General features: G+C 38.1%; 1 protein-coding gene and 1 long non-coding RNA gene across 2 annotated transcripts; one reads left to right on the top strand and one right to left on the bottom strand.

Annotated features, from left to right (window-relative positions):
• Positions 1–6,375: 6,375 nt before the first annotated feature.
• Positions 6,376–24,899, bottom strand: LOC137044947 (uncharacterized). Its single transcript, XR_010898657.1, has 3 exons — positions 24,184–24,899; positions 11,468–11,551; positions 6,376–6,743 (listed from the first exon to the last, which is right to left on the bottom strand). It is a non-coding gene; the product is annotated as an uncharacterized lncRNA (long non-coding RNA).
• On the top strand, positions 21,343–25,669 carry c17h2orf50 (chromosome 17 C2orf50 homolog). The gene is made up of 3 exons (XM_067421346.1): positions 21,343–21,920; positions 22,251–22,290; positions 24,921–25,669. Exons 1-3 carry the CDS (start codon positions 21,688–21,690, stop codon positions 25,116–25,118), a joined length of 471 nt encoding a protein of 156 aa, XP_067277447.1. The 5' UTR covers positions 21,343–21,687; the 3' UTR covers positions 25,119–25,669.
• The last annotated feature ends 1,275 nt before the right edge of the window (positions 25,670–26,944 follow it).

Below are 26,944 nucleotides of genomic sequence, written 5' to 3'. Positions count from 1 at the left end.
CACACAGTGAGCTTTAAAGTGTTTGTTTATCATTAGTAAATACACATCAGACTTCAGCTTCACGCAGCCAGACTGTAAGATCATAGTTTCTGGCAAGACTTAGACGAAGCAGTGAAGTGAGAAATTACTGCATGTTGAGCTCTGCATCTTTTTCTGCTTTGCATGTCTTTTTGTTTTGTTTTTTCAATAGAAGAAAAAAAATCCTACAAGCCTACTGAAGCTTACCAACTTATCATGAAATAACATTCAGGTAAAAACAATGCAAAAGGCAATTTTCCATCAAAAATTAATGGTAAACACTGAAGGAGAAGAACCTTATTCTGTAGCCCTGCCCACCGACTTTTTTTGCATTTTTATTTTATTGATTATGTCTTCGCGTCTAACTCAACATAACTTAGCATTCTTGATTTGAGGTGTTGTTGGTTAATTGTGCTGCGATTCATGATCAGACTGGGCCAGGGCTCACAAAGCCCACTGACTCTGCAGTGAGGCTTGTGCATGAGTGCGTGTGTTAAGCCCCTTTCACACTGCGCGTCGGACCCGCAATATTCCCGGAACATTGCCGGGTCGCCTTCTGTGTGAAAGCAACCACGTCCCGGAAATGATTACCGAATTGAACCCGGGTCGGGGACCTAGTAACATTGCGGGATTCGACCCGGGACGAGTGCTGTGTGAACAAAACCCAAAACTAATGCCGCAACTTGTACGTAGTTATCGTGCGACTCCTAGAGCTTGTTTTTTCAATAATACAACCCTGCAGTGCCAGAAGAGCTAGTCAGTGTTTTAAACGCAGAGGGTGTTCGTATACAAAAGAAACTAAAATGAAACAAGCAGAAATGTGCGCAAACTGGACACAAATCGAGACCACGGAGCTCCTTACTATCCGCGCTGAAGCTGAGATCGCTCGCCATTATACGTCACATCAGGATGTCACGTGTCAACTCGTTACGGGTTGTGTGTGAAAGCGCACATATTACGGTATTTCGCTGGCTGTGTGAATGGACCAAATCTAGCAGCCCGGGAACAAATGCAGGTTTGTTTAAGCTGCACCATCTACTGTACAGGTGTGAATTTGCAATACCATTTGCACTTTTGGTGTGAAAGGGAATAATCAGAATACCTTTTTTAACTAGTCATGAGTCAAAAGACTTAAAATATTGTCATATGACCAATTTTATTGTGCTTTTTTGCCATTTTGGAGCTTGGCAGCCCTGCATATATTAATTGCTATTATATACAGAAGACACATCAGCATAGTCCCCTCCTTTTTCTTCTGTGAAATTCACATGTGTTTGGAACTAGATGAGGGTGTGTAAATAATGACTAGTTTTACATTTGTCTATTTCTGTCAATAAAGCAGACACACTCAATTCTGTGGCTTTTCCATTAGTAACAGCGATGTAGGCTCCCTCTCACCTGTCAGTGGGAGTGTGTTACCCGCTGACTGCACCGTCGGCCCCCTGTCTGCAGGTCTGAATGAGTATCTTGAATTAATCAGACATTGATTCACCGATGCGAGCTGAACAGAAATGGCCAGTCGCAGAACGGCATCAAAATTGTCATGATTCACAACATTTTCCTGACTGAAAGTAGAAAGTACAGATGACTGGTTCCCTTTTTTGTTCCTGAGCTTTAAATAACAGCTCTTTACAAAGAGGTACGTGTATGGCTGCAGAGAGAGAGGGGTTGGGGGCCGTGTTGCCTGGACAACGCCATTTGAGACGCCGTCACACGTCATTTTGGAGTGATTACTCCTGCTGATCTTTAGTTAGATGTTGTGTTGGTTGGAGGAAAGAAGCGAGGTTGAGAATTTCTCTTCTGTTGTCTGGACAAAGTGCTCCCTTGTTCATCTGTTTACGGCAAAGCTGGGTTAGTTATGTAAGTTAATGTGAGCTCGATAAAGCTTATTCAGGGAAATAGCCTACTGTAAGACTGTTTACTTTTTTTAATAACTTCATAATTAAATTAAGAAAAAGTAGTAGAGCCTCACACATTTTAATAATCTTTTAATAAACTAATTAGATAACATATACCAAGCTGCAAAGTACATTCTCTGTCATCTAGCTCATTGTTTCCTACTGCGGTTGTTTTGATGTTTTTAGTTTTTAAGTCCTCTGAGGCCATTTTTACCATGATTGATAATCGCTTTGAGTCAAATTAGTTATTCTAAGTTATGGAATGTGTGCCCTTTCTATCTACATACACCACGGGTCCCCTTAAAATGAAGTCACCATTTTGCACCGCCATGTTTCTACAGTTGCCCTAAACAGACAAACTGCTCAGAGCGATAGCTACTCTCTGCTTCTCAGACAACGACATCTTTGTCCTGTGCTTTGAAAGGGAAGGGTGAACTGTGAGCGGTTGTAATTCACAACCTCACCACTACCCTCTTAAAAATAAAGGCTCTTAAATGATTATTTGGCAGGGTGAATGGTTCCATAAAGAACCTTTAATGTCCAAAGAACCTTTCCATTGAACAAAAGTTCTTTGTCGTGCAAAAAGGTTCTTTAGACTATAAAATGGTTAGACAAAAATGGTTCTTTAAAGAACGTTTAAAAAAAAAAAACTGTTCTTTGGGGAACCAAAAATGGTTCTTCTGGCATCACTGTAAAAACAGTGGTTTTGGTTCTTCTTGGCAGCTTTATTTTTAAGGGTGTAGGCTAGATGCCGGAAAAATGTACACACTGCACCTTTAAAGAACAGTGAAATATGTATCTGTAAAAAAAAAAAAAAAAAAAAAAAAAACAGATTCTGCGGATGTTCTCTTTACTTTTGCAGTAAGGCCCTCTGTGAAGATGTTGTTCCCATTAAAGTTTGATGTGGAGGCTAGACTGACTTTACCAGAAGCATCCCAGGTCCTTGAAAGTTTTGCGCAGATATATACAGGCTAATATATTCTGAAGAAACGAAATAAATAAATAAGGGCAAAAACTGTAAACCATGGGCGTAGATTACGCGGGGGACGCGTCCCCCTCACTTTTAATAAAATGTATTTTCGTCCCCCGCACTTTTACTGGGTCTCACCGATCCTAGTCGACCCGCTCCGAGCGGGATTCGAACCTGCGCGAGGGCGGGCAGGTTAACAGGGACGCTAAAAAACAGCTTTCTCTAATCTCGGTTGAGAGCGCGCTTCTTGAGGTCACGGGCAAATGTATTTACATAGAAACCAAAGTGAATACATCAAGATTTAAATTCAGAGACAAAAAATTGCTGTAATTTTATTCGAATCTAAATATGAGGAGGGCGCGCTCTCACAGAAAGTCCAAAAGCGGATTCGTAGAGGTAATACCTCTGGAGCTGTAGCTGAGCTGAAGGAAAGCAATCGTTATGAGTGATGAAACGTGACGACGACAATCAGACGATTGCGACAATATATGCTTTATGTGTGTTTTTCAAGTCATCTCAATGTAGGCTATTTATTGACAATAAAGTAGGCTATATGAATAATGCAGCTTTTAATGTTTAGTATCTTCTGCTCACCAAGGCTGCATTTATGTAATCAAAAATAGTTAAAACAGTACTATTTTGAAATATTACTACAAATTAAAACAGCTTTTTTTCTATGTGAATATATATAGTAATTTATTCCTGTGATCAAAGCTGAATTTATAATCATTACTCCAGTCTTCAGTGTCACAAGATCCTTCACTAATCGTTATAACCAAGATATAATAATCAAGATATAATCAAGATATAAGATATAAAAAATAATTTTATAATCAAGAAACATTTATAATTATTATCTGTGTTGAAAACAGTTGTGCTGCTTAACAATGTTGTGGAAACCATGATAGCCTACATGTTATTTTTCAGGATTCTTTAATGAATAGAAAGTTCAATGGACAGCATTTATTTGCATTTATTAAATACATTATCTTTTTTAATATTAAAATTATCACTTGTGATCAATTTAATGCATGCCTGATCAATAAAAGTATTAATTTCTCTCTTTTTTAATTTTACCACAAATTTTTAGATGGTTTCCACAAAAATTAAGCAGCACCTTGAGCAGCACAACTGATAATAATCATAAATGTGTGTTGATCATCAGATCCTCATCTGAGAATGATTAGTGAAGGATCATGTGACATTGAAGACTGGAGTAATGATGATAAATTCAGCTTTGATCACAGGAATAAATCACACTTTACTATATCTTCACATGGAGAACAGCATGGTTTACATCAGAATATATCTATATTTTTTTAAATTGCATAAAATCTATGGAAACTTAATGCACAATTGTTTGTAGTATATAAACCAATCATAAAATTGGCATAAAAAATAGGAGAATAATATTATAGATATTAATTAGTGGTTATTGTTCAGCAGTGTATTTGATATCTTGCCCAATTAAAAGCAAGAGATGCGATAAATTATATTGGTCCAAAAAAAAAGGGGGGGGGGGGTATTACGACATTTCTGTCCCCCTCACTTCTGAAAAGATGGCTACGCCCCTGCTGTAAACACAATTTTCTTCTTGCAAGTAATTCACAGCATCTCAGAGCAACACAGAGCAAGAACTAGAAATGGAAGTTTCTCCTTCGCATTTTTTTTGCGTACAGACAACTTTGTCAAAACGATCTCCGTTCACATGGATTCATGAAAATGACACTGTATTATGCTTTCAGGCCAGTTGGCGATGTCACTTTGTAAAGAAACACTGTGCGCCAATAGACTGAACACGTAATTTCCCAATGTTCTTTTGAAATATTGAGAGACTAGAGGCATTAGGAAGTTAGGAACAAACTTTGAGACTCTAGATTAACAGGTCTTGTTCATGGGTCTTCCGGTGTGCAGTACATAACGCATAGTGAATCTCAGTCCTGTCAAGAGTTCTGCTTCACATCCTCAAGTTCCAGTTCTCTGTCTGTCATCAGCCTGTCTAAAATATATATTTTACAGTGCCCCATAATCAATGTATGTGCCACTTGAAAATAATATCTGATGCATGAGATCAGTTTATCAAACATTCTGACAGAAAGAGGTTTGTTGTGACACAAAAAGGCATCTGGCAGTGCTGATACTCCCACAGGCCCTGTTCCTCAGGCTGCTCTGAGAGTGCTCTGCCAGACTCACTTGGAACATTTGCACATGAAACAATCAGTAACGGGAAAGAAATAGGAACTTTCTGAGTGACACACATTTAAACAGACCTTCTCTGGGAGAGCAAAAAGTCAAGGAGCCTCATTTATAAAATGTGTGTGCAAACAGATTTGAACTTAGAGTGTGCGTAGGCCTACTCTAAAATCCATGGCATCTTCATATTTATAAAACGGTCTATGACATGGAAATGTGCTTAGTGCCCCATCAGGGTCTAAGCAGACATACACTCTTTTCCTTGTGGCAGAGAGTTGGAGTTGGCTACTGCAGATATTTGGAAAATTAATAATGATTGTTTAAAAACAAGGTTTCCAGAACAATCTTGTCATCTGTCATTGGTCAGATAAACAGACAGCACCATCCCAGAGTCACGGCATTGGTTAACAAGTGTTGCCATGTTAGGTTAGGATCTTCAAACAGAGGAATGTTTTGAAAGCACCATTTTTGTGCACTTTTCAGGAAACCAGTGTTACATTATTATTATTATTTATATAATATTATAGTATTTATTCAGATTTTGAATCTCCTGCTGAACACAAAAGAAGATATTTTGAAGAATATGAGTAGCCAAAAAGTTGATGGACCCGACTGACTACTATAGGGGGAAAGAATCATACAGGTTTGGGTGAACTATCCCTTTAACAATTACATCTCCGAAGAACAAACCAATTTATATTTTATCTTATATTCAGCTGGGATTGGAGAAAATATCTGAAATATACTTTTGGTTTCACTTTATTTTAAAGTGACAGATAATTTGTACTTGCTCAAATACGTTGTGTGTTTTTACTAAAGTAAGTACATGTAGCAACGTGTAACTGTCACCTTAAAATAAAATGTTACCATACTTTTTTATTATATTTTAAGGTATACTTTTTTACCTTTAAGCAATTGCTGGATTCTGAAAAGTTGTTCAGGTGCTTTAAAACAAGGGTTTTCTAAAAGAATAAAATAAGATTAAATTAAATTGTCATGAATGGTTGCAAGAAAGCTTATTGTAGTAAATATCTATCTTTGCATTGAACTTTGAGCGTCATAACTTTGCAGATTTTTATGCTCAAACAGCAACATTACACACTAACTAAAGTTTAAAAAAGTGAAGGACCCCATTAGGGGGTTCTTAACACAGGGATCATATTTGAAGGTCCTTGGCATAAAAAAAGTGTAAAAACATATGCTTTAAAATACTTATGGCCTTATATATTTTTAAGAAATGTATATTTTTGTTCTATTTTTATTTTTTTGGTGGTTTATTGTAACCATGTTGCCTCCCTCTGGAATCACATCTTGAATATTTTTACACACTTGCTTTGCCTCTTACTTTAGTGAGAAACTCCACAGTCAGAATTACGTAATCTTTCATGTTTTCCAGACCCACATAAACAAGCCCTCGAAATGTCCTTCAAACCTATTCCATGCTCTAGGAGTTCTCCACAGAGCTTGTGAAAAGAAACCGTTCCCTCGCTCCTCAGAATAACACTTTTCTTTGTAGGATTACTGTTCCGTCATCCTTCCATCCACTGCTGGAGCATCGCTTGCTCTCTCTTGTGGGTTAATCTGTTTGCTCTGCGTCTTAAGAAAGATTCTCTGTGTTTTGGAGAGCTGGGAGCCAAGCAGGGTCTGGTGTGGAGGTGATAACTCTAAAAAGGATTAAATTCACAGACAGAGAGAGAGAGAGAGAGAGAGAGAGAGAGAGAGAGAGAGAGAGAGAGAGAGAGAGAGAGAGAGAGAGAGAGAGAGAGAGAGAGAGAGAGAGAGAGAGAGAGAGAGAGAGAGAGAGAGAGAGAGAGAGAGAGAGAGAGATGAGACGAGAGGAGAGAGTGGGGGAGTCAGAAGAGAGTTGTGAGAACTGGCCTGAGAGAATAAAACTGGCAGTGTTAGAGTAAGTCATGGACAGTCTGGCTAGTTACTGGGCTGCTCAAATATACATAAACACTATATTATCAGAGTTAATTACATCTTTCTTTGTGCCAGAGCATGTGCCCTCTCTTTAACATGGAAAAAAACCCATTTACTACCAGTCTGGGCTGCGTTTCCCAAAAGTTTCGTAAGCTTAAGTTGATCATAGAACAATTGTCACCAATGGTCTCTATGATCAGCTTTTGGGAAACGCAGCCCTGGTTTGTTTGGTGCTTCTTTTCATTAGCAACAGTGAAGGCCTTATAACATCTAATGTATGGGCTATGATAGTTTGTCTGACTACTATCACTCTTTGCGCACAATCAAGCATCCTGACTTTTGTTATTATACTCATACAAATTCATATATTTTTTGTTTCCACATTCATCTGTTGTTTATCATTGACACGTTCCATCTTTTTCTTGTAGTTCCTAACAGCAATGGCACAGGCTTGTTTATAGTACTAGCATTTCAGACTGATCTCATGAAATGGATAACACGCCAATTCGTATGCCATTTTGGCGTGCTATAAAGACGCATAATCGCTTTTTAGCGTGCTTATCAACGTCGTTTCTTTCTACCCCCCTACACTGCCCCTACCCCTAAACCTACCCTTCACACACACACAGCCCCTAAACCTACCCATCACAAGAAACATTCTGCATTTTTACATTTTCAAAAAAACATAATTTAGTATGTTTATTAATCCATTTACCTTGTGGACACAAACATATTCAGACACATTTTGAACGCGTAACTCAAACTCTTCCCTAAACCTACCCATTTGTGCATTATAAAAAACAGGATATAACAGGCAGATACGACTGCAGGCACAATTTATTCAGAAAGTACAAATACTCCAAGTGTTCCGAGGCCAAACGATTGATTTGTGTGAAGAAAATTCCCAAAAGCAATCAGAACGTCGACTCCATCCGCCAAAGATTAATCCATTTCAAATATTGCTGCCGGAAGAACCGTCACGTCAGCTTTTGACAGCATTGGCTCTCGTGTGTCTCGTGACCAATTGCGCCATTACGTCAGCTTTGATTGTAAAATGCCATTGGCCCTCCTGTTTCTCGTGACCGAGCGCGTCATTTTCATAATTGTCGTCTCCCGTGTATCATTTGAATCAGACAAAAATCGAGTGCGTGTGTGTTCTGTTCACAAAGGGGCGCGATCATCATTTCAACGACTAAAACATTAAGATCAACTCTGTTCTTCACATGAAGATATCGTCTGACTTCAGAAGACTTGGAATGCAACATGAGTTAATACTTTTATACTGTTTTTTGGTCCGTTTTTGCTATAAATACATGTGACTGTACATTTTTGCCTGTTACGTGTTTTATATTGTTGATAGTGGGTAGGTTTAGGGTAGGAGTGGAGTAAGTTGCTCCAAAATATAAAATTAGGCTATAAATATTAATTCTGTCAGATCAAGTTGGCGGAATCACACGGCGTAGATAAGCACGCGGAGATGATGGTTTGTTTGGGCGTAGACATACACGCGGAATCACACGGCGTAGATATGCACGCGGAGATGATGGTTTGTTTGGGCGTAGACATACACGCGGAATCACACGGCGTAGACATTCACGCGGATAGCTCAAAATGCGTATAGATAACACGCCACTTGCCTTTAGAAAGTGGCGTGTATGTTTACGCAAAGTCATGATGTCATGTTGAGCATTTTAACGAGTTGGGTTTGTGATATAATCAGTATACAATACTTTTGGTTTAAATTATTATTTGGATAATAATTGACTGCAGAAATTGACTTTTTTTTTTTAAATCTATTTTTTCAGTCTGTAAAGTGCTCATGGCTGGTGGCCCCTTAAGATGTCAGTCAGTCTTAAAAACACTGTTTTTAAGTGTGTGGTTCTTGTCCAGAGACTTCAAGCTGCACATCAAAAGTCTGGCTGTGTGAGATGAAGGTCAACCTCTCTCAGACTGGGTGGTTGAAAGTGCCATGAACAGTGCTTCTTAAGGCTGCAGCATACTCCCCAAGAACAGAGAAAAAAGTTATTCGCTCCCAGGGCTGCGAGAACAAAATGACATAATTTTTTTCTCGCAGTCCTGGTTTGGGAGTCCTTGCAGCTTGTTCTCGACCAGAACTTTTTTCTTGCGGGTGTCCGAGAACTATTGTGTGATTGGTCATACATTTAAAGTGGGCGTGGTTAATGCGGAGAACAGCAGATGATCGCCACCTGCTTTTCTCGTGAAGTATGGAATGTACCAGAACGAACTTTGTTCTTGTTCTTGCCACCTCGAGAAAACATTTTTTTGTTCCTGCAGAGTGTGTTCCAAGCTTTAGAAAGGTGATTCACTGAGTGTATAGATCCAGTTGGTCACTAACATTTTTTCATGAATTATAACAGAGAACATGAATGATGCGTCGGACAGCTGACGGGTCAGTGCTACATTCTCATGAAAGTTTTAAGCCTTGCCAATTGAAATATTCAAGCGCAAGAAGATGCGAAAGGGAACTCAATTCATTACTCGTACCGTGTGTGGAAGGTTTTGTGTGTACACATCTGAAAAGAAATAAGGAACAGGGCTGTATTTCACATCTTCTTGCACTTGAACGGACAAATTTGCACAAAATTATGTTTAAAAAAAAGCCTGTGTCAGCGAGAATCTAAGGGTGTGTGTTCACACATGTTTGGTTCACTTCAAACAAACCCTGGTGCAATTGCTTTGTCAGTTAGGTTCATTTGAATAAGTGTGAACGCTGCCATCTGAACCCTAGTGTGCATCAAACAAGCGGACCGAGAACCCTGAAAAGATTGGTCTCGTCCGCTTCCAAACAAGCTCTGGTGAGGTTCAGTGATTTATGAACGCTATACAGACCAAAGACATGTAAAAGAACAGGAAGAGACCCTAATAAAGACGGAATGCTCACGCATACCTGTTTTTTCTCATCATAGTCATTCGGCTGGCATCAGAACTGCGTCTCAGATCTTGGTTTGTGGGTTTGACAGAGGGATTCCTGCCACTGCTTTGACTCCTTTACACGTTTTATAAGTGCTTTACGAGTTCTCTGCTGGTCAAAATACCATGTAGGCACATACAATTTAGCCAAGCACAAAACATTGTTTTGGGTGTTCGGGAATTTCGTCTCAAAATAGGCAATATGTCATCCAATCAGGATAGGTATCCCTATGCCTTTGGGTTCGGTATCTTTTGGTTCGGTGATGCATGCCAAATGGCAATCTGAACACGAATCAGACCAGAACTGTGATTTTTCACTGGTATCTAAAACTATTGGTGTTATTATTGCCTGTATTGCCGGTACATTTTCTTAAGTCACTGGCCAGGTGTGGCAAAAAGTTAGTTTCAGGCCCTTTATAGATCTGTTCCATTATTTCTGTTTCTTGAGTATCAGGTCTGGTGTACAGGTTGTACAAGGACAAGAACAAAATACATTAAAAACAAACAATCCCAGCTCTGACCTCAGGTCAAAAAGATACTTCAGACTGAAGCCCTTTTAGTTCTGCTGCCTACTGATTAACAAAATGAATGCCCTGGATGCATCTCATTTGGACAGATTAGCACTGTAATTAAGGAGATTTGGAACAGAAAACTAAGCTTTGCTTGTTCAGTCTGAGGTGCCATAACTGATGCCAATTTCCTAAAATAAGATGCTTTTCTTTGAAGCATGACTAAATTTAGTAGCGTGAATGATTGGCAGTGTATTACCTTTGCGAGACGATGTGCAATGGAGGTATATTCATGGGGAAAGAATGGTTATGTGATGTTGATTGAAGTATGAAAACTGGCAGGTCAGTGTGAGTGCTTCTTGCTGTTACATGTGCATTTTAATGTTCTTATGATTTTGTTTTGGTTGCCTTGACGTCATCACTTCCCTAATTTTAGAGTGTGGTTGGTATGTTGTTGCTTGGTTACCAAGTCGTATGCTCAAGCTTCCTGTCGCCTGAAGAAACTTGAGGCGTTGGGAGAAAAATAAGGAGGCAAAACACAACACAGAGACACAGTCTGTGTAAAGAAAAAGAAAGCACTTAAAGTACGACAATCTCTTTAAACAAAAGATACACTAGTGCTTTTAAAGCGTTACTGTCATTCTTATTGAAATCATTGGACTGCCCCTGTCTCTGTCATTGTCATCTCTTCCTCTCTCTCCGAAAGTGTTTTTTAATTACTGTCTTCAACCATGTTAAAGCCCATAAATGCTGAATACAAACAGAGGCCTGTGTAATTAAATGGATGATTAGTTGTATCTAAGGGAAACTGTGAGGCGGGGTTCAATTCAACTGCCACAAGTTATCAAAATGAACTCACATGCACTTACAAACACTCCCACACTAATACTTACATTAATATCGACACACACATCTTTCACATACACACAAAAAAAATGTCATATTCTGTGGCTTTGCAAAAGTAATTGGTGAAATCTATGAGCAAAGAAAGAAAGGGACAGAATGAAACACAAAAAAGGTTTTACCATTTCCTCTGCCAGGCGGACAACAGTTTGCCCGTTTTGTCTGCTTTGCGGCAGGATAATTACAGTCATCATGCCTCTATCTCTCTGTGGAAAGGATGCAGGGAAAAATAGCAATTATATAACAGCTTTAGAGAAGGCCATTGGACTGCAACCCCAAGAGACGATTTTGCTGAAAAAAGTAACTGTGGAAGCCATCCTTGGTTCATTATCAGTCAGGGGTCAGCCTGTTGTGCAGTGGAAGCCCCTCATTTTGTGTGTAGGAGGATGAATTAAGGACAAATAAAGGAACTACGACACCGTGGGGTCATTTCATTCCTTATTCGACCCCTTAATCTGTGTTTTAACCTTTCTTCCTTCTGTTATTAGGCTATGTGTGATTGTTGAGCACAGACCTCTAAAAGATATGAAACTTTTTTTGCATAATGTAACTTGTCAGAATTTTTTCTCGTTTTCTTTGCTTGGAAACCATTGTGCATCTGGGCTTCAGATCACAAACAGAAAAATATGTGTGCTGCTAAAAAAAGGCAAGTGATTTCCAGTCAAGTGAGCTCTTGATTGTGAGGCAATTTGTGTCAGTCTTTTGCACTTTCCCCTAGACTTCTTGAAGGCATAAAGCAAAAAGTCTAAAAGCATTTTATCTGTATCTGTGCAACGTAATCACAGACTGGTAGAATGTGTGTTCTTTTTGTGCATATTCGTCGTCATCATCATCATCATCATCATCATCATCATTTTTTTTTTTTGGCATATTATATTTGCTGGGGCTAGTTGTCACACGAGGACGGTGTCAGAAGCGCTCTATTTCTGTTTTAAATCAAATATCACGTGTTTACTCTAGCTGGGGTTTTATATATTGGTTTCAATGAGTTCAATGAATTTGTAATATCATCATATTCTTGTAATATCTGTTGGTAAATCAATAAACACAATAAAACCACAATAGCATACTTTCATAAGATATACTTTCAACTATATAAGAGACTAATATTCTGTGATTCTCAGAACTAAACAACCGTTCATAAAAGTCCGGTCAGGGCAATATTAGGGCTATTTGTTTGCCAGAACAGTTGTTTGATATTATAGGGTGAATTCAGATTGATTGGGCCATTTTTTACCATTGAGACAAATGGAAAAAGTGACCCAATCAACCTGAATTCACCCTACAATTAACTGGGCACTTTTTTATGTTATTGATTAATCACCAAAAATGTAATATGACAAACACAATAAATTTGCTTTTGTAAACTTTTTAAAGGGGTGGTGAAACACTTAGTTTCAGTCAATCTCATGTCAATCTTGAGTACCTATAGAGTAGTATTGCTTCATATCTCCGAAAAGTCTTTAGTTTTATTATATTTAAAAAAGAAATATGGGCTGTACCGAGTCTTTCCGGAAAAAAACGAGCGCCTGGAGGCGTATCGAGTGGGCGGAGCTAAAGAATGACGAGCACGCAAAGCGACGACGTCCTCAAGCGTGGAGGAACCCATCGCTATTGAGCTCAGCTAATAGATAATAATCCAGAATCAAATCTGAGGCTGAAATAAATTGAACAGGAGAAACAGCAACAGCAGGACGTCCGTCTCTGTGGTATGTACTGTATTTAGTGGCCTGTCAACATTTGTGTGTGTTTACTCGCAGTGTATGAGGACATGATTCGGTTTATGGACTATTGTATGCGACTAAACCTTAGCAGTAGCAAGCAAAACGGTTTTGCACGTCAGACTAGTGTAACGTTATACAAACAATGGAGTCCATTAGTGCATTTGAATGACGAAGCACGCGATCGTATCGTTTACTGATGTTTACTCACGCGACGATAGCCAACAGCACAGACATTTGAAGCAGTTTTACTCACCGGCTGCTTCCAAAGCAGGACCGAACCTTTATCGCTGGGACCGCTCCGTCAAAAACACACTTCTTTGGTATGATTTGGTGAAGTCCTGACAGCAGTGACTTGCTGTGCTGAAGCGTTGAAGTCACTTGATGTCACAGATAGGAGTAAAGTGTAGCGCGGCGGGAGTGTATGGGCATGCATTTCCTCTCTCTCACTCTAGTCACGCACGCGCGCACCCTACCGGGAGAAGAGCCCGTACGGCCCATACAAGGACCTTCTGCTCTAGTAACGTCAAGCCGAGCCATACTCGAAAAAAACTCTCCGAAACTTGTAAGAAACCGGAAGGAGTAGTATGTTTGACACAGAAATACTCCATCAAACGTCCAACATTAGTTTTTGAAACTTTGTCAATGTTCAGGATGGGAATCCAAGTCTTTAACAGTGTAAAAAGCTCAGTATGCATGAAAGAGCATTTCCTCCCCCCCCCCCCCCCCTCGCCCTTAATGTTATGTTACATAGTGACTGTCAACTTTTTAAAATTGTTTAAATAGTTAAGCAGGTATAAATGCACCCAATATGATTACAGCATAACCAAAGAAAAAATAAATAAATAAACACACACTGGCATTTAAGTGCAACATTTCGACTAATTATTCTCCATCAGACATTTTATGCTCCAGTTGAAATAATTTGGCTCAGTACTTTTAGAACAAGTTCTAGATCATTTAAAGGTTAAATAAATGATAGTCCTATCTGCACAATCTTGTAGCTGCCAGACCTGACCTGTGATTAGGTGGAAATGATGAGGGCAGATGATCTGTCCAACTCTCTATCTATATTAAGGCAGTGTGACTAGAATATTGAAGAGAAACATGTTGTGCATGTGCAACTGTTTCCTCTCCATAACTAAAGAACCATGAACATATGATTTAAAAACGTGATTTTTGTTTTTTTTGATTTCCTAGTTCACTATATATTCAGAAACTGTAATGTTCTTTTTGTGCCTTTGTCTCTTGGCATCCGTTGTTAGAATTTTTTTTAGATCAGACAAACACGGTACGCATCACTGTAAAAAGTAGCCTAATACACTACTCACTAAAGTTATGGCAACAGATTACAAGCAATATTATTAATTAAATTCAACAAATAAGAATTGAGTCAAATTCCTGTGCTATTTCATATTTTTTTGTTTTTCATCATGATTATGTTCCCCCAGGTGTTCCCTATTAGCCACTCTCCCTTGTTATCGCGTTAACCTTGTTTCCCTTGTCAATGCTTCAGTTTTTTTATGTCATGTTTAATGTTATGCAGGTGTTCTCTGTTCTTTTTATTTAGTGTTATTTTGTTCCGGGTTTGTGACTGTTTATGTTCATTAAAATCCCCTGTATTTGGATCCTATCTCTGTCTGCCTTCTGTTCCGTGACACTGTGACCTTCTATCTTTTTTTCGGATTCATAAGCAGAAATGAAACAAAAAAGCTCCTGCACACAAGCTCCTTTATATAATGCAAATGAACGGCGACCAGGCTAAAACTTTACAAAAAGGATACAAAAGTGTCTTGCAGTGACAGTGAGACTTGCACCATATATGAAAATTGGTCTGACGGCATACTATAAGGTTTTGCGAGAAAGAAACTTTATTTTTCAGTCAAAATACTGAGCTCGGACATTATTTTGTGTGCGTTCCTGTGAGTGCGTGTGAGCCGTCAGCAGCCACTCAGGCTTAAAACTTGGACTGTTTTGAGAAATCAGGCTCAATAAAAAACAAACTACGTCTTTTCTATAAGCTATATGATAAGAAATAATAATAAATAATAATAAGGTAAACCTCCTGAAGTGAATGTTGTGTACTGGTTGTCATGACAACGTTGTGCGAGTCAGCGGCTACTGACGGCTCGCACACTCTCGCAGGAACGTACATAGAGTACAGCCGACGAGGACCAACGCCAGCCGACGGCGTGGAACTGTGTGGAACACACCGAGGAAACTTAGTTGGCCGACGCACAAAAACTGCCCGACGGCCGACCGTCGGCTTGGTGTGTTCCGGCCTTAACAGCAGAGTATTTTGACTGAATAATATGTTTCATTTTCGCAAAACCTATGCCTCCTGAACACTTTCCATATATGGCGTGTCTCATAAATGCGTATAAATAGTACGAGTGTGCAATGTCGTGGCCAAAACTCATTTTGGCGTGCATATGATACGCTGTTTTTCGCGTGCATATGATACGCACTTTATGGCGTATATATGACACACGCTTGGGTAGGTTTAGGGTGGTGGGGCGTATATATGACACGCTCTTGGGTAGGTTTAGGGTGGTGGGGTGGGGGTTTCGTATGTATAATATGCCATAAAATGCGTATCATATGCACGCGAAAAAAACGTGCCATAGACACGCCAAAGTGAGTTTTGGCGTATACATTCCACGACATTGCACACTCGTACTATTTATACGCATTTTTGTGAGAATACCCTGCTCACTCTATCATTGCGTGATAGTTTTGTATATTTTTTTTATAATGTTTTAGCCTTGTCACCGTTCAGTGCCATTATATGGAGAAGTGTGTGCAGGAGGTTTTTTTTTTTCTTCAAATTTCTGCTTTTGAGGTCTGAAAAAGATAGAAAGACATAGGGCATTGGAACAACAGCAGGGTAAGTAAAAGATGACTTTTCATTTCAGGGTGAACTATCACTTAAAGGTTAAAATGTTGATGTTTATTGAAAATGTTTGGTCACCATTATGGTGATCAGTATTTGCTTTAGTTATTTTTTTTATGTCCATTTGTGTTTTTTTGTAATGGTGTTTGCTAAAGCACATCATTTGTTGCAAAAATATGACATTTTTAGGTATTGGGAATTGTAATAGGAAGACCACTGCAAACTTTTAGCCCCTGTCCACACGAAGCCAGCGCTTTCCCAATCCGATCTTTTTTTTCCCTCGTTTCAAGAAATATCTGCGTCCACATGAGATTGCGAAAACTTACCTAAAACGATGTAGTTTGCATGCCAGGCCAGTGTGTGGCGCTGTAATTCTGCCACAGAAATACACTAAAAACGGAGAAGAAGAGTTGTGGCTAGCAGGGGTATAGCAGTGGTGGGAGGTGAGGCAAAATATCACAATAAAATTACAATAAATACATTTGCTACTTAACAGATGTGTTTTATTAATGCCTACACCTACCCCAACCCAAAACATACCCTTACAATAATGCAGATACGTTAATTAAATGACACGATATTGATGTGCGCATGCCCAGTGCCCGTAGTTGTATCCCTTAACTTTTTCACCGTGCTGGACGTAGTGTGATGACATCACTGTTTCAGAAAATATACGGATTCGCTGTACACACGAAAACGGAAGATGATTGTTTTCAGATTTACCCACTTTGGGACCCGGTTTCGAAAAATATCGGATTCATGCTTCTAAAACGCCGGATCCGTGTGGACGAAACGCTGATACAGTACAAAATTTATACGTATACAGCTAAACGCGTCTCCGTGTGGACGGGGCCTTAGTTAAGATAGTTTCCAATTTTATTTTCTTTTTTATGTTTGATTTTACAGCCAAAAGTGACGATGTCACCTTTTTGTAGATTTTTATATCTAGAATTCACTGATCGTTCTAGCTGTAATGATATTTAATCGACAGGATGACTGACTGCTGTCAGATTTGATCACACTGCTGGAAAATAGCCTGCGGGAGAATAGCACATTCACACACGGTTTTGGTATTTTAGTGCATTTTAGAATTACAAGTATAGAGGATTTAATTGAAATAAACACCTAAGTAGGATATATGAACATATTTTGTTATTATGTAGTGTTTATGTCAGGTGCCCTGCTGGGACACAGTGTAATGTTTAATCAAAATTTCTGAGCTATTAATACATATACCGAAGAAGAGACCACATCTCCCTTTAAACACCCACTTATCAAGCCAGAGAAAATTTTTCAGACGTATAAGTCTGTACTCACACACTGACTCACTCGTAGATCATACACACACATATATACATTCACCTTAAAGGGATACTTCACCGCTTTTTCATATTAAACTGTTATTCCTTTAACTAAAACGAGTTGATACATACCTCTCTGGTCTGAGTACTGCACTTAATTGCTCTGTGACATTCTGATAGCATTTAGCTTAGCCCACTAAGCCCAGTTCATTCACTATGGTACCAAATAGAGAACAAGTTAGAAGCGACCAAACACCTTAATGTTTTCCCTATTTAAATACAGTTACACTAATAGTTAAACGATCAAGTGTGTGGACATAAAATAAAACGTGGCGCTTTTCTAAGCGGATTAAAAAGGAGAACTATAATCTATGGCGGAATAGTAGCCTAGAAATCTAGACGGCAGCAAATTTAAACCGTTTATCCCGCCCCTCAGATTGAGCCCTGTCTATGGTGAGTTTCCAGACCAAACATTTTGATGTGGGTCTGGCTTGTCGGGCTAGCGGAATAGCAATTCTGAGAGTACTTCGACTCTGCGCAGTAAAAAGTCACGCCTGAAAAATCCTCCCTCATATCTCGATGATGTTTCAGGAGTGACTTTTTACTGCTCTGAGTCGAAGTACCATGTGATTGATTAGATAATTGCCTTAATGAGAAATTGAACAGTTGTTCCTAATAATCCTTTAGGTGAGTGTACTTGTATACCTGTTTGTCTGCCTTTTTAATTCAGATTTTTCTGTCTCACTGCATGCTGCTACAGTGGCATTAATGTGATGTTTTTTCACCCTCTGATAAAAATAAAGTCACTTTGTCAATGTGTAGGAGGCCCTTTGAGGAAAGAGGGATAAACTCTTTCCAAGTTAATTAGCAGTCTCGAAAGACCAGATGAGAGAAGCAAAGTCCTGATAGAACTGTGGATCTGCCAGTCTGAATCAAAAGACTTTTAAAGAAACAACAGTTTTAGATTGGTAAAAGCATCCGGAAATAGTCACTCTCTGATCTTATTGTACCCTTCAGGGAGGGATTTCATCTCCTTCACTCTCTCTCTTCACCTTTACCAACACTTTTGTCACCTTGAGTAAGGCTGAGGGTAATGTGTGTGTGGGCGTCGTGCGTCAGGAATCGGATTTCTATCCATAGGAAAAATTGCCTCTAATCATTTCATTAAATGCGTTCATGGTGAAAGGCACTAATCGGTTGGGGGGTGATGAGTAAACCTTGCTTAAAATGGGCTTGAAGACGATAGCAGCCCACAAGGCCCTTGCAAATCAATAATATGGAGGTTAGCAGGATGTTTAAAAGCTGAAACTTACAGACATCTCCCCCTGCTGTGGGGGTGACCGTCTGACATGCCTGGGGTGCGCATTACATTTTTTCTAATGGTTATGTGATGAAAAATATCAGTGTTACACTTCAAAGTAAAAGGTTAAAACATTCCTAACTTTAAAACTCATTTTCTATGAACAGCTTAATCTGTCTGACTGTATCAGATATTAAATTACAATAATTTTTATACATCATATATCATCTATTAGCATCAAGTTACTGTTTTGTGATTGTGTGCATTCTGAATTCAGCGGCTAATTTCTTCTAAATGTTTGCATGTATTTGCATGTATTTGTGTTTGTTTTGTATTAATAAATGCACATGACAGCACTGTGTGCAACCTAATCATATTAAGATTCAATTCCATTGAGTCAAGCAGCAGAGAAAACAACACTCTTCAAAGGAATTCAGATGGGCTGCTCATGCTGACTATACTGTTATGACACAAAGCTGGCCATTCCTTATTTTTGAATTAGATCAATCCTAGATATACGGTACAGATCTTTACTATTAGTTTTAATACGGTTATTCATGTCATGTCCAGTGATGTTCTGATGGACACTCGGAACTTGACCTGTCTGACTCACTGCAGGTACAACATCACTTGCACCACAGAAGCTGAAGTCAGAACTTCTGTCACAGTGAATCACAGGCTTTACTGGACTCAGCTAAATTATTTAACACTGTATGTGAACTTAGTTCAGCCCACAGCCCAGAGAGAGAAAAGCAGAAACTGCTCTCTAAAAATATGGCAAAAACTGTTAAACTCATGGCATTTAATTATGGACTGAAAATGAAAATGTTGCTTAAATTGTTCTTTCTACTTTCCTCTCTTTCATTTACATCTGTGTGAGTCACCTGTAAGTTGACAAACAAAATATAGAGTATACTGCCCTCTTGAGGGCTACAGGAAAACAAGAAACAACTACCTTTAAAAATAAAGACGCCTGAGAAAGAAACGTTACTGAAAAGATTTTGTAATAATATTTTTTTCAGACACCAGATTTAAGCACCAGGGAGTCTCAGACTATGAAAATTTGATCTGTTTTAACTGAAAGCAATTTGCATTGACATATCTTCAATTATGTCACTGCCATATTAAAGCTGGGACCAATATGGGTCTCATGTTGCCCAGTTGGGGCCAACCTAGTGCAGTTCTGGATGAAATCCATGTGGGCAGTTGGCTTGGGGCCATTATGGAACCCACAGACAATATTATAGAACCCAGTTTTCAGCCCATTTCATGTGACCCTGTACCACAAAACCAATTTGTGGCAATAGCCAATAATTGTATGGGTCAAAATTATATTTTTCTGCCAAATGCCAAAAATCATTAGGATATTAAGTAAAGATCATGTTACATGAAGATATTTTGTAAATTTCCTACTTTAAATATGTCAAAAAATGTATTATTATTAGTAATATGCATTGCTAAGGACTTCACTTGAACAACTTTTAAGGCAATTTTCGTAATATTTACTTTTTTTGCGGATTCCAGATTGTCAAATTGTTGTATCTCGGCTAAATATATCCTAACAAACCATACATCAATGGAAATCTTATATTTATTAAGCTATCAATATTTAAAAAATTAAGCTACAATACTATTAATTATCCATTTTAAAAAAAACTGCCCCTTATGATTGGTTTTGTGGTCCAGGTTCAAAAGGCCCCACATGTGTTAGTTGTTTTGTATCAAGAGACACAGCAGTCTTTTTTTTTCTAAGGCACATTTATAAAAGATACTCAAATGTCCTAATTGAACTAAAACCTAATCCTGACTTAATCTAAGCCCTGTCTATGAAACCAGGCCTATATGTTTTACATATAATATTTGATAACAAGTCAAATTGATGATAAAATTATACAATTGAATTATTTGTGTCTTTACTGGATTTTGTATGTGCCCTTAGGTTAAAAAAACACATTTCAAACATGATGATAACTATTTATTTAAAAATGTTTTACAATAAAAAAATGTAAGAGAAAGGTCACGCAATTGTTAAAGGCAGTGTTATTTTTGGTTTGCTATTATTTTTTTTTATTTTTTTTATTTTTTAAGATTTTGAATTAGATTTTTTTATGCTCTGTTTACATTTTCATTTTAGTTAAAGTTTTAGTAATTTTGTTGTGTTTTGTCATTTTTATTAGTTTTTGTTTCCAAATATATATATTATAGTTTTATTAAGTTTTAGTTTGAGTAATTTCAGTACTTTTCCATAAACTAAATGACAATGAGAAATGTTGCCTTGGCAACTAGCTTAAATAAAATAAGCTTTTTATATTTTAATCCCATTACTGTTTATTTCATATGTTCATGTTACAGACAATAGCCCTGTGGGTTAAAAGACATATTTTATGTTAACAGAGCTGGACTGTGACCCAGTAACCTCTCAATTAGAGGTCAAATGTCACGATGGAATTCATCCCTGTTTAAGAGAAGATTTTCAGGATCACCTGTCTGTCTTTAAATTCAGTGCAAAGAATCTTCTATAAAGTCATACTTTTTCAACTGAGAAGGTCACATGTTTGTTCTCATTGGCAATTACTTGTCCAAAACTGCAGAATTACTTCTACAAACTTTCACATTAGGCTGTTTGTTTGCCTTATGTAATTGAGATAACCCCTTAGATGATCATATTTGAACGTTTTGGATTAATAGCAGTGCTCTTCTAAAGGCCTATATAATACAGTTCAACAGTTCATACACTGTTATGTCACCAAACTGTCAATCAGTGGCTTTTGTAATGCTCATTCGCTGTCATTGCTGCAGCGGATGTCTCGCCTCCTCGTGAATTAACAAAAGCTTTAAGAGGGTATCCCAGCATCGCCTGGCTGTCTCCCGGGGAAACGTCCCGGGTAAACAAGCGCGAATCTCCGCGCAACCGGGCGTCCGCAGCAGCAGCAGCCCTCTTGTCGTGTTGTGATTGCTAAAACTGGCGCGCGCGACACATCCATCCACCGCGGAGTAGGACAGAGCGAAAATAAAATATTTTACATTGATTCACCATTTTAAGTCAAGTGGCTAAATAGGTCAAATTAACTTTACAGTGGCTTAAAATATATTGGTGTTTGATTGACGAGCTCAGGGGCTGTGAGCGATGGATAGAAAAGGAAACAAGCGGCGCGCCACTTCGGCTGGGTACCGTTTACCGGACCGACCCAATGGTCCTCTCGCCTCTCAGTCCTCGGTCTCAGTGTTCAGACATTCGGCGGGCAGGACACGAAACACCGGTGAGACACCGGCGCAAGAAGATGATACCCGAGATCCCGTAAAGCAAGACCAGGTTTGGAAAGAGTTTGTGCGCGCGGAGCGAACCGGTATGAAAGAATGGTAAGAAAGAGAATCGAATTCACCTTCACTGATGTAGAGGAGTTGCCTGTTTGTTACTTACTTTCCCTGGAGTTACGTTACTAATCTTTTCTTTCCCCTCTTAAATGTGCCATTGTTTGACCCGTTATTTGATACTGGATGGATTGTGGTTGACCAGGCGCCCCCTGGACGGTGTGCGTTACGGTTACTCATCCTCTTTACCAACTAAATATACAGCCGTGGTTACTGTACACAGAAACACCATCATATGATAAAACGATGACGATTTCGCTTTTAAATAATTATTTGTGAATATCACGTTGTAAATGCTTTATGGTTGTTTTATAACAGGGAGAAGAACTGGAGTTTCCTGATGAACTTTAACCAGCTGGTAAGAAAACGAATCATTACATTTTACATACATTTTAAATGTCGGTGGAGGAGCTATGATGTCATGGTACCATTTGAAAGTTAGACTTAGAGTCTCTACATTCTGGAGATATGCATCACTTTGACATTTGTTTTACAAGTAATGTATTTACAATAAATTACTCTGGTGCCATTGCAGCCTGGATTTAGCCTACCCAAATTGAAAAGCCTCCCATACACACATACAGTGGTCTAAGTTCAAATTGTTGGTGTCATTTTTACAGGAAACCCTTTACAGTTACATAAAATACTGCTAAAAGTAATAAACATGTAAGTTTATGTTGTGTAAGCTTTTATAACCCCCCCAAAAATGTGGCGCTTTTTGATTGTTTTATATATATTCAATTTTGAAAGTGTGTAGCCCTGTGTGATAGGGCCCTGCAGACAGTTTGGGGTGTTTCCAGCATGTATAATTAATTTGATGAAACTGGGATATTGCATCAATATCACTGTATATGGTGGTGGAGGGGGGGGGGGGTCATCCCTTCAGACTCATTTGAATAAATCTTTCATACAACATGACACAGACAAACTTCTTTTTTCCACTATTTTCTGTAATTTAGTGGAAACAGCCCAAACTGCGTGCAGACAGGGCCTGAGTTACACACTTTCAAAAATGAATTTATAGGGAAAAAAATCAAAAAGCACCTACTTTTTTGGGGGGGTGGGGGGGGGTATTACAGCTTAGACAACATACTTACATGTTTATCACTTTTAGCAGTGTTTATGTAACTTCAAAGGGTTTCCTGAAAAATGTCACCAACTTTTTGAACCTAGATCACTGTATGTGTGTGTGGAAAGCTTTTCAATTTGGGTGGGCCAAATTCAGGCGGAAAACCCAAAAAAAGGCCCTGGAGTGTAAGAAGGTAAGATTTACGCATTTCAATTAGGCTAATAGTAAAATTCCTTAAAATTGAATTTAATAATCGTTAAATAGCCTATAATTATGAGGATTGTTCATTTATTCAATTCAGTTTAATGGAATTGTAGCCTACTATTAATTGAAATGTGTCAATCTAATAAAAAAGGCTTAATTTTTTGGAGTGTGATAAGTTTTCTTAGAATGTTGTTAAATGTAGGCTAAATATAATTTACACTAGTTTTCAAAAGTGTAAAAGGCCTCTCTCTCTCTCTCTCTCTCTCTCTCTCTCTCTCTCTCTCTCTCTCTCATACATACATATATAGGCCCTTTTTTGCTATTTTTAATGCAACTTTTTGCATAAAAACATTTTTAATGCATTTTTTTGCGATTTTTAATGCAATTTAATGCATTCTTGCTGAATATATAATTCTTTAAACTTTTTATTCATCAAAAAAATCCAGATTTTTTTAAAGGGGTACTTCAGTGCTGGGAAGATGAATCTGTGTTTAAACTGGGTCATTAATGTAGTAGAAATGTGGAAAAAAATTAATTTGGTTTCTAGACTAAGAAAAGACAGAAAATGTATTTTTGTCTCATGGGGCTGAAAGACTACAATTCCCATAATGTTTCGCTGCCATATGAGGCCATTCCCAAAGCCACCACTACTAGATTATTGAATCACTGATCACTTTCCCACCGTGACCGCGTTCATTTTCATAAAATCAGTTCAGTTAGAGAACAGACACTACAATTAAAACTGAACGTGTCTGTTCAAAATGTGATTTAGCCGCTAAGGAAGTGTCAGCACAAACGCAGTAGGAATCAAATGAACTGACATTCCTGATGTGCTGAATGAGCTCTCGTGATGAGAGCTGAGGTAATCGCGACCGCGGTATAGATTCATAGTGCGTGTTCAGTCTGTGGCGTTTTCAGTTCATGCCTTTGGAAGCAAAACTTTCATAGGAATTAATTTTAAGATGTTGAAACACTCACTTTGCTCCAGAATCAGAATGCCCGCGGCTGCCCGAGCTGAGTGCTGAGTGAATGAGATCCCACTCCCCATGCGCGGGTTGAAAACATGCGGAAATAGCTCCCTCTGCTGGCTGTAGTCTTTGAAAAATTTCTCAGATGACGCAAATTGGGGGGGATGGGTTCTTATAACCCTTTAATAAGAAATGTCTCTTGAGCACGAATCACCTTACTTAATTTTAGCTAAATTAAAAATAAAATCTCACTGACCTAAAGCTTTAGAACAATATGTATAATAAAAGTATTAAAATTATTTACATCTGTTGGGTGATTGCACTTACATTGTTATTTTTCTTATTGGTTAGTTCAGGGTCTTAGCACTTGCATGTTTATTTTCTGTAATGATTAGTGAACTCAAAAAATGAGTGTGAGATTTTATTAAGAAAAAATAAACAAACAAGAAATAACATAAAAGTCCAGTTTCCAAGAACAGGGGAAAGCAGGCTGGGATCATGACAAATATATAAAAAGCTATATTTGACATGAAACTGTCATACTTTATGTTCATGAGACTATTTTCAACTCATGGTTACTGAAAAACTTTACAAAGCATTTAATATATTGTATATTAAAGTTATGATTTTTATCAGAGCTATATCGTTTATCTTTATTCAGTTTCATGAAGGAGTAGCTACATAAAGCTGCATTATTAGGTCAATATGTTGTTCTTGTTAATTTAGTTACCTTTGTCGTTCTCACAGGGTCATCCGCGTACAGAAACTCCTCTCCCCGGCTCTGTGTCTTTCTATTCAGATAGAGTTCCAAATACCAGTAACCAAATGTTCGGCAACGGCCTGTGCACTGATTTGGGCAAGGAGATGATTCGTCTGGACAACCTGCTAATCTTGACAGCGAACCACCGCAAGACGAAAAGGAATCCAGAGATGCATCCCTGCTGAAGTTTAGCAGGCACAGGATGTGTTAAAAACACTAGTGTATTAGCAGAGATTTGATCCCTTCTCTTGTCATGTTTTTATCTACAGACTCAAGAGTGTCCCAAGGCCCAAGGGGGTAACGGTTTGTTTTTTTGGATGTATTTTCTTCCTCTGGACACCGCAAATCCCAGCGGTCAACCTGTGTATGTGTGTCTTTGCTGTATGTTTTGACATTTTTGTACTGTAAAATGCTGGTGGAGGCAGTAAAGATGACCCTATATTTAGAATAGATTGTTTGCATATTCATTTTTAGATGAACACATGAACTCTTTAGCCTATAAATACAAATTAGTTACAGATTTGGATTAAAATACTTGAAATACTCTCTGGTATATTTTTCTATATTGAAAGGGTTAGTTTTGTTTTCATCTCAAGAAAAACGAGGCATTAGATGAGTTAGTTAATTCTTCACAATCAGGCAATTGAGACATTTTATCCATGAAACATTAGGAGTAGTAGAACTGTAATATTTTGCCAAGAACTACATTGATCGTGTGTGTGTGTGTGTGTGTGTGTGTGTGTGTGTGTGTGTGTGTGTGTGTGTGTGTGTGTGTGTGTGTGTGTTTATTTTTATTTTAAAGATTGCCAAATTATATTCCAATAAATATTTTCTCCTTTTAAATAGGTATGTGCCTTCTTTTTGGCTCTGAATGTGTGATCACAGTCATTCATATATTTTCCTTTTTTATTATTATTATCCTTTGAAATGGGATTGGGAGATTGGGAACTGACACAATTCACTGTGGTGCCCAGCAGTTTGAATTTTTATTTCCTAATTTGATGTGTAGGCCTACTAATAATTGTAACTGAGTTGAAATTTGAGGGAAGGAATGCAGAAAATAGAGGGTCAGTTTCATCATGCTTGTAAGAAAAAAACTTTCAGGTATTACTATACCAGGTTATTATTATTATTTATTTATTTTTTAATTTATGTAGTTATTTTCTATGTATATCCTATGTGCCATTAGAGATTGTTGGATAAAACGCACCCTCTAGTGGAAGAATTCGCCCTTTTAAACAACGTTGCAGCGACAAGAGGTCGCTGTTACACTCTTTCAGTGGAGTTTCTTTGCTTCTTCACTGTTCCCACGTGCTACTTTAAAATTATACTATTTAATTTGACATTAAATAAGAAGGACTCTACCATTTTTCGGGAAGATGGTTGTTTATGAACAACCCATTTTATTAATAAACCAATATGCCATTAATTGTTAATAATGGAGACCAACGTGTTAATTTAATTTGAAAACATATAGCCTACATGCTCTTATATTCCGAGTACATTTTAATGTAATAAAACTAAACTAAAACAGGCTTGCATCACTCTGCAGCAACATGATTCATTATGAGTGTCAGCATCGTGTTTTGTCATCTCACATTTTGTAGACCTTTGAATATTTGAATGCTATCCAAATCTGAATTTTGACTTGTGATGCAGCCTGAATCATAGCACCGTGTTCGTTTGTTGGGCAGAAGAGAACTGACTAAGTGGTTTCTCACAAGGTTTTTTTCTCTCCAATCTGTCAGTCTGTCACCTCTGGCTTAAGCAATTGCTTAGCTGACACTTTAATTTTACTGTAAAGTTGTATGATTACTGAACAGTAACGTGACACAATATTTTGCAGAACTGCGCAGATGAAATGAGCTAATGGGATTGGCTAATTGAAGATCTTAACAAAGGAACTGAATGAACAGTCAAAATGCAAAACTTTTCCTGTTATCACTGTAAAGCTGCTTTAAAACAATCTGTAGGCCTGTTGTATAAAGCGCTATATAAATAAATGTGACTA

This window comes from Pseudorasbora parva, chromosome 17, assembly GCF_024679245.1.
Source record: "Pseudorasbora parva isolate DD20220531a chromosome 17, ASM2467924v1, whole genome shotgun sequence".
NCBI lineage: Eukaryota > Metazoa > Chordata > Actinopteri > Cypriniformes > Gobionidae > Pseudorasbora > Pseudorasbora parva.
This window is presented reverse-complemented; position numbering and strand designations above follow the sequence as displayed.

Bases quoted from the DNA above. Each gene is read 5' to 3' on its own strand.
- c17h2orf50 (XM_067421346.1), top strand. From the start codon at position 21,688: ATGGATAGAAAAGGAAACAAGCGGCGCGCCACTTCGGCTGGGTACCGT. The intron at 21,921-22,250 runs GTAAGAAAGAGA...GTTTTATAACAG, and splicing joins CGAACCGGTATGAAAGAATG to GGAGAAGAACTGGAGTTTCC. The intron at 22,291-24,920 runs GTAAGAAAACGA...TCGTTCTCACAG, and splicing joins TGATGAACTTTAACCAGCTG to GGTCATCCGCGTACAGAAAC.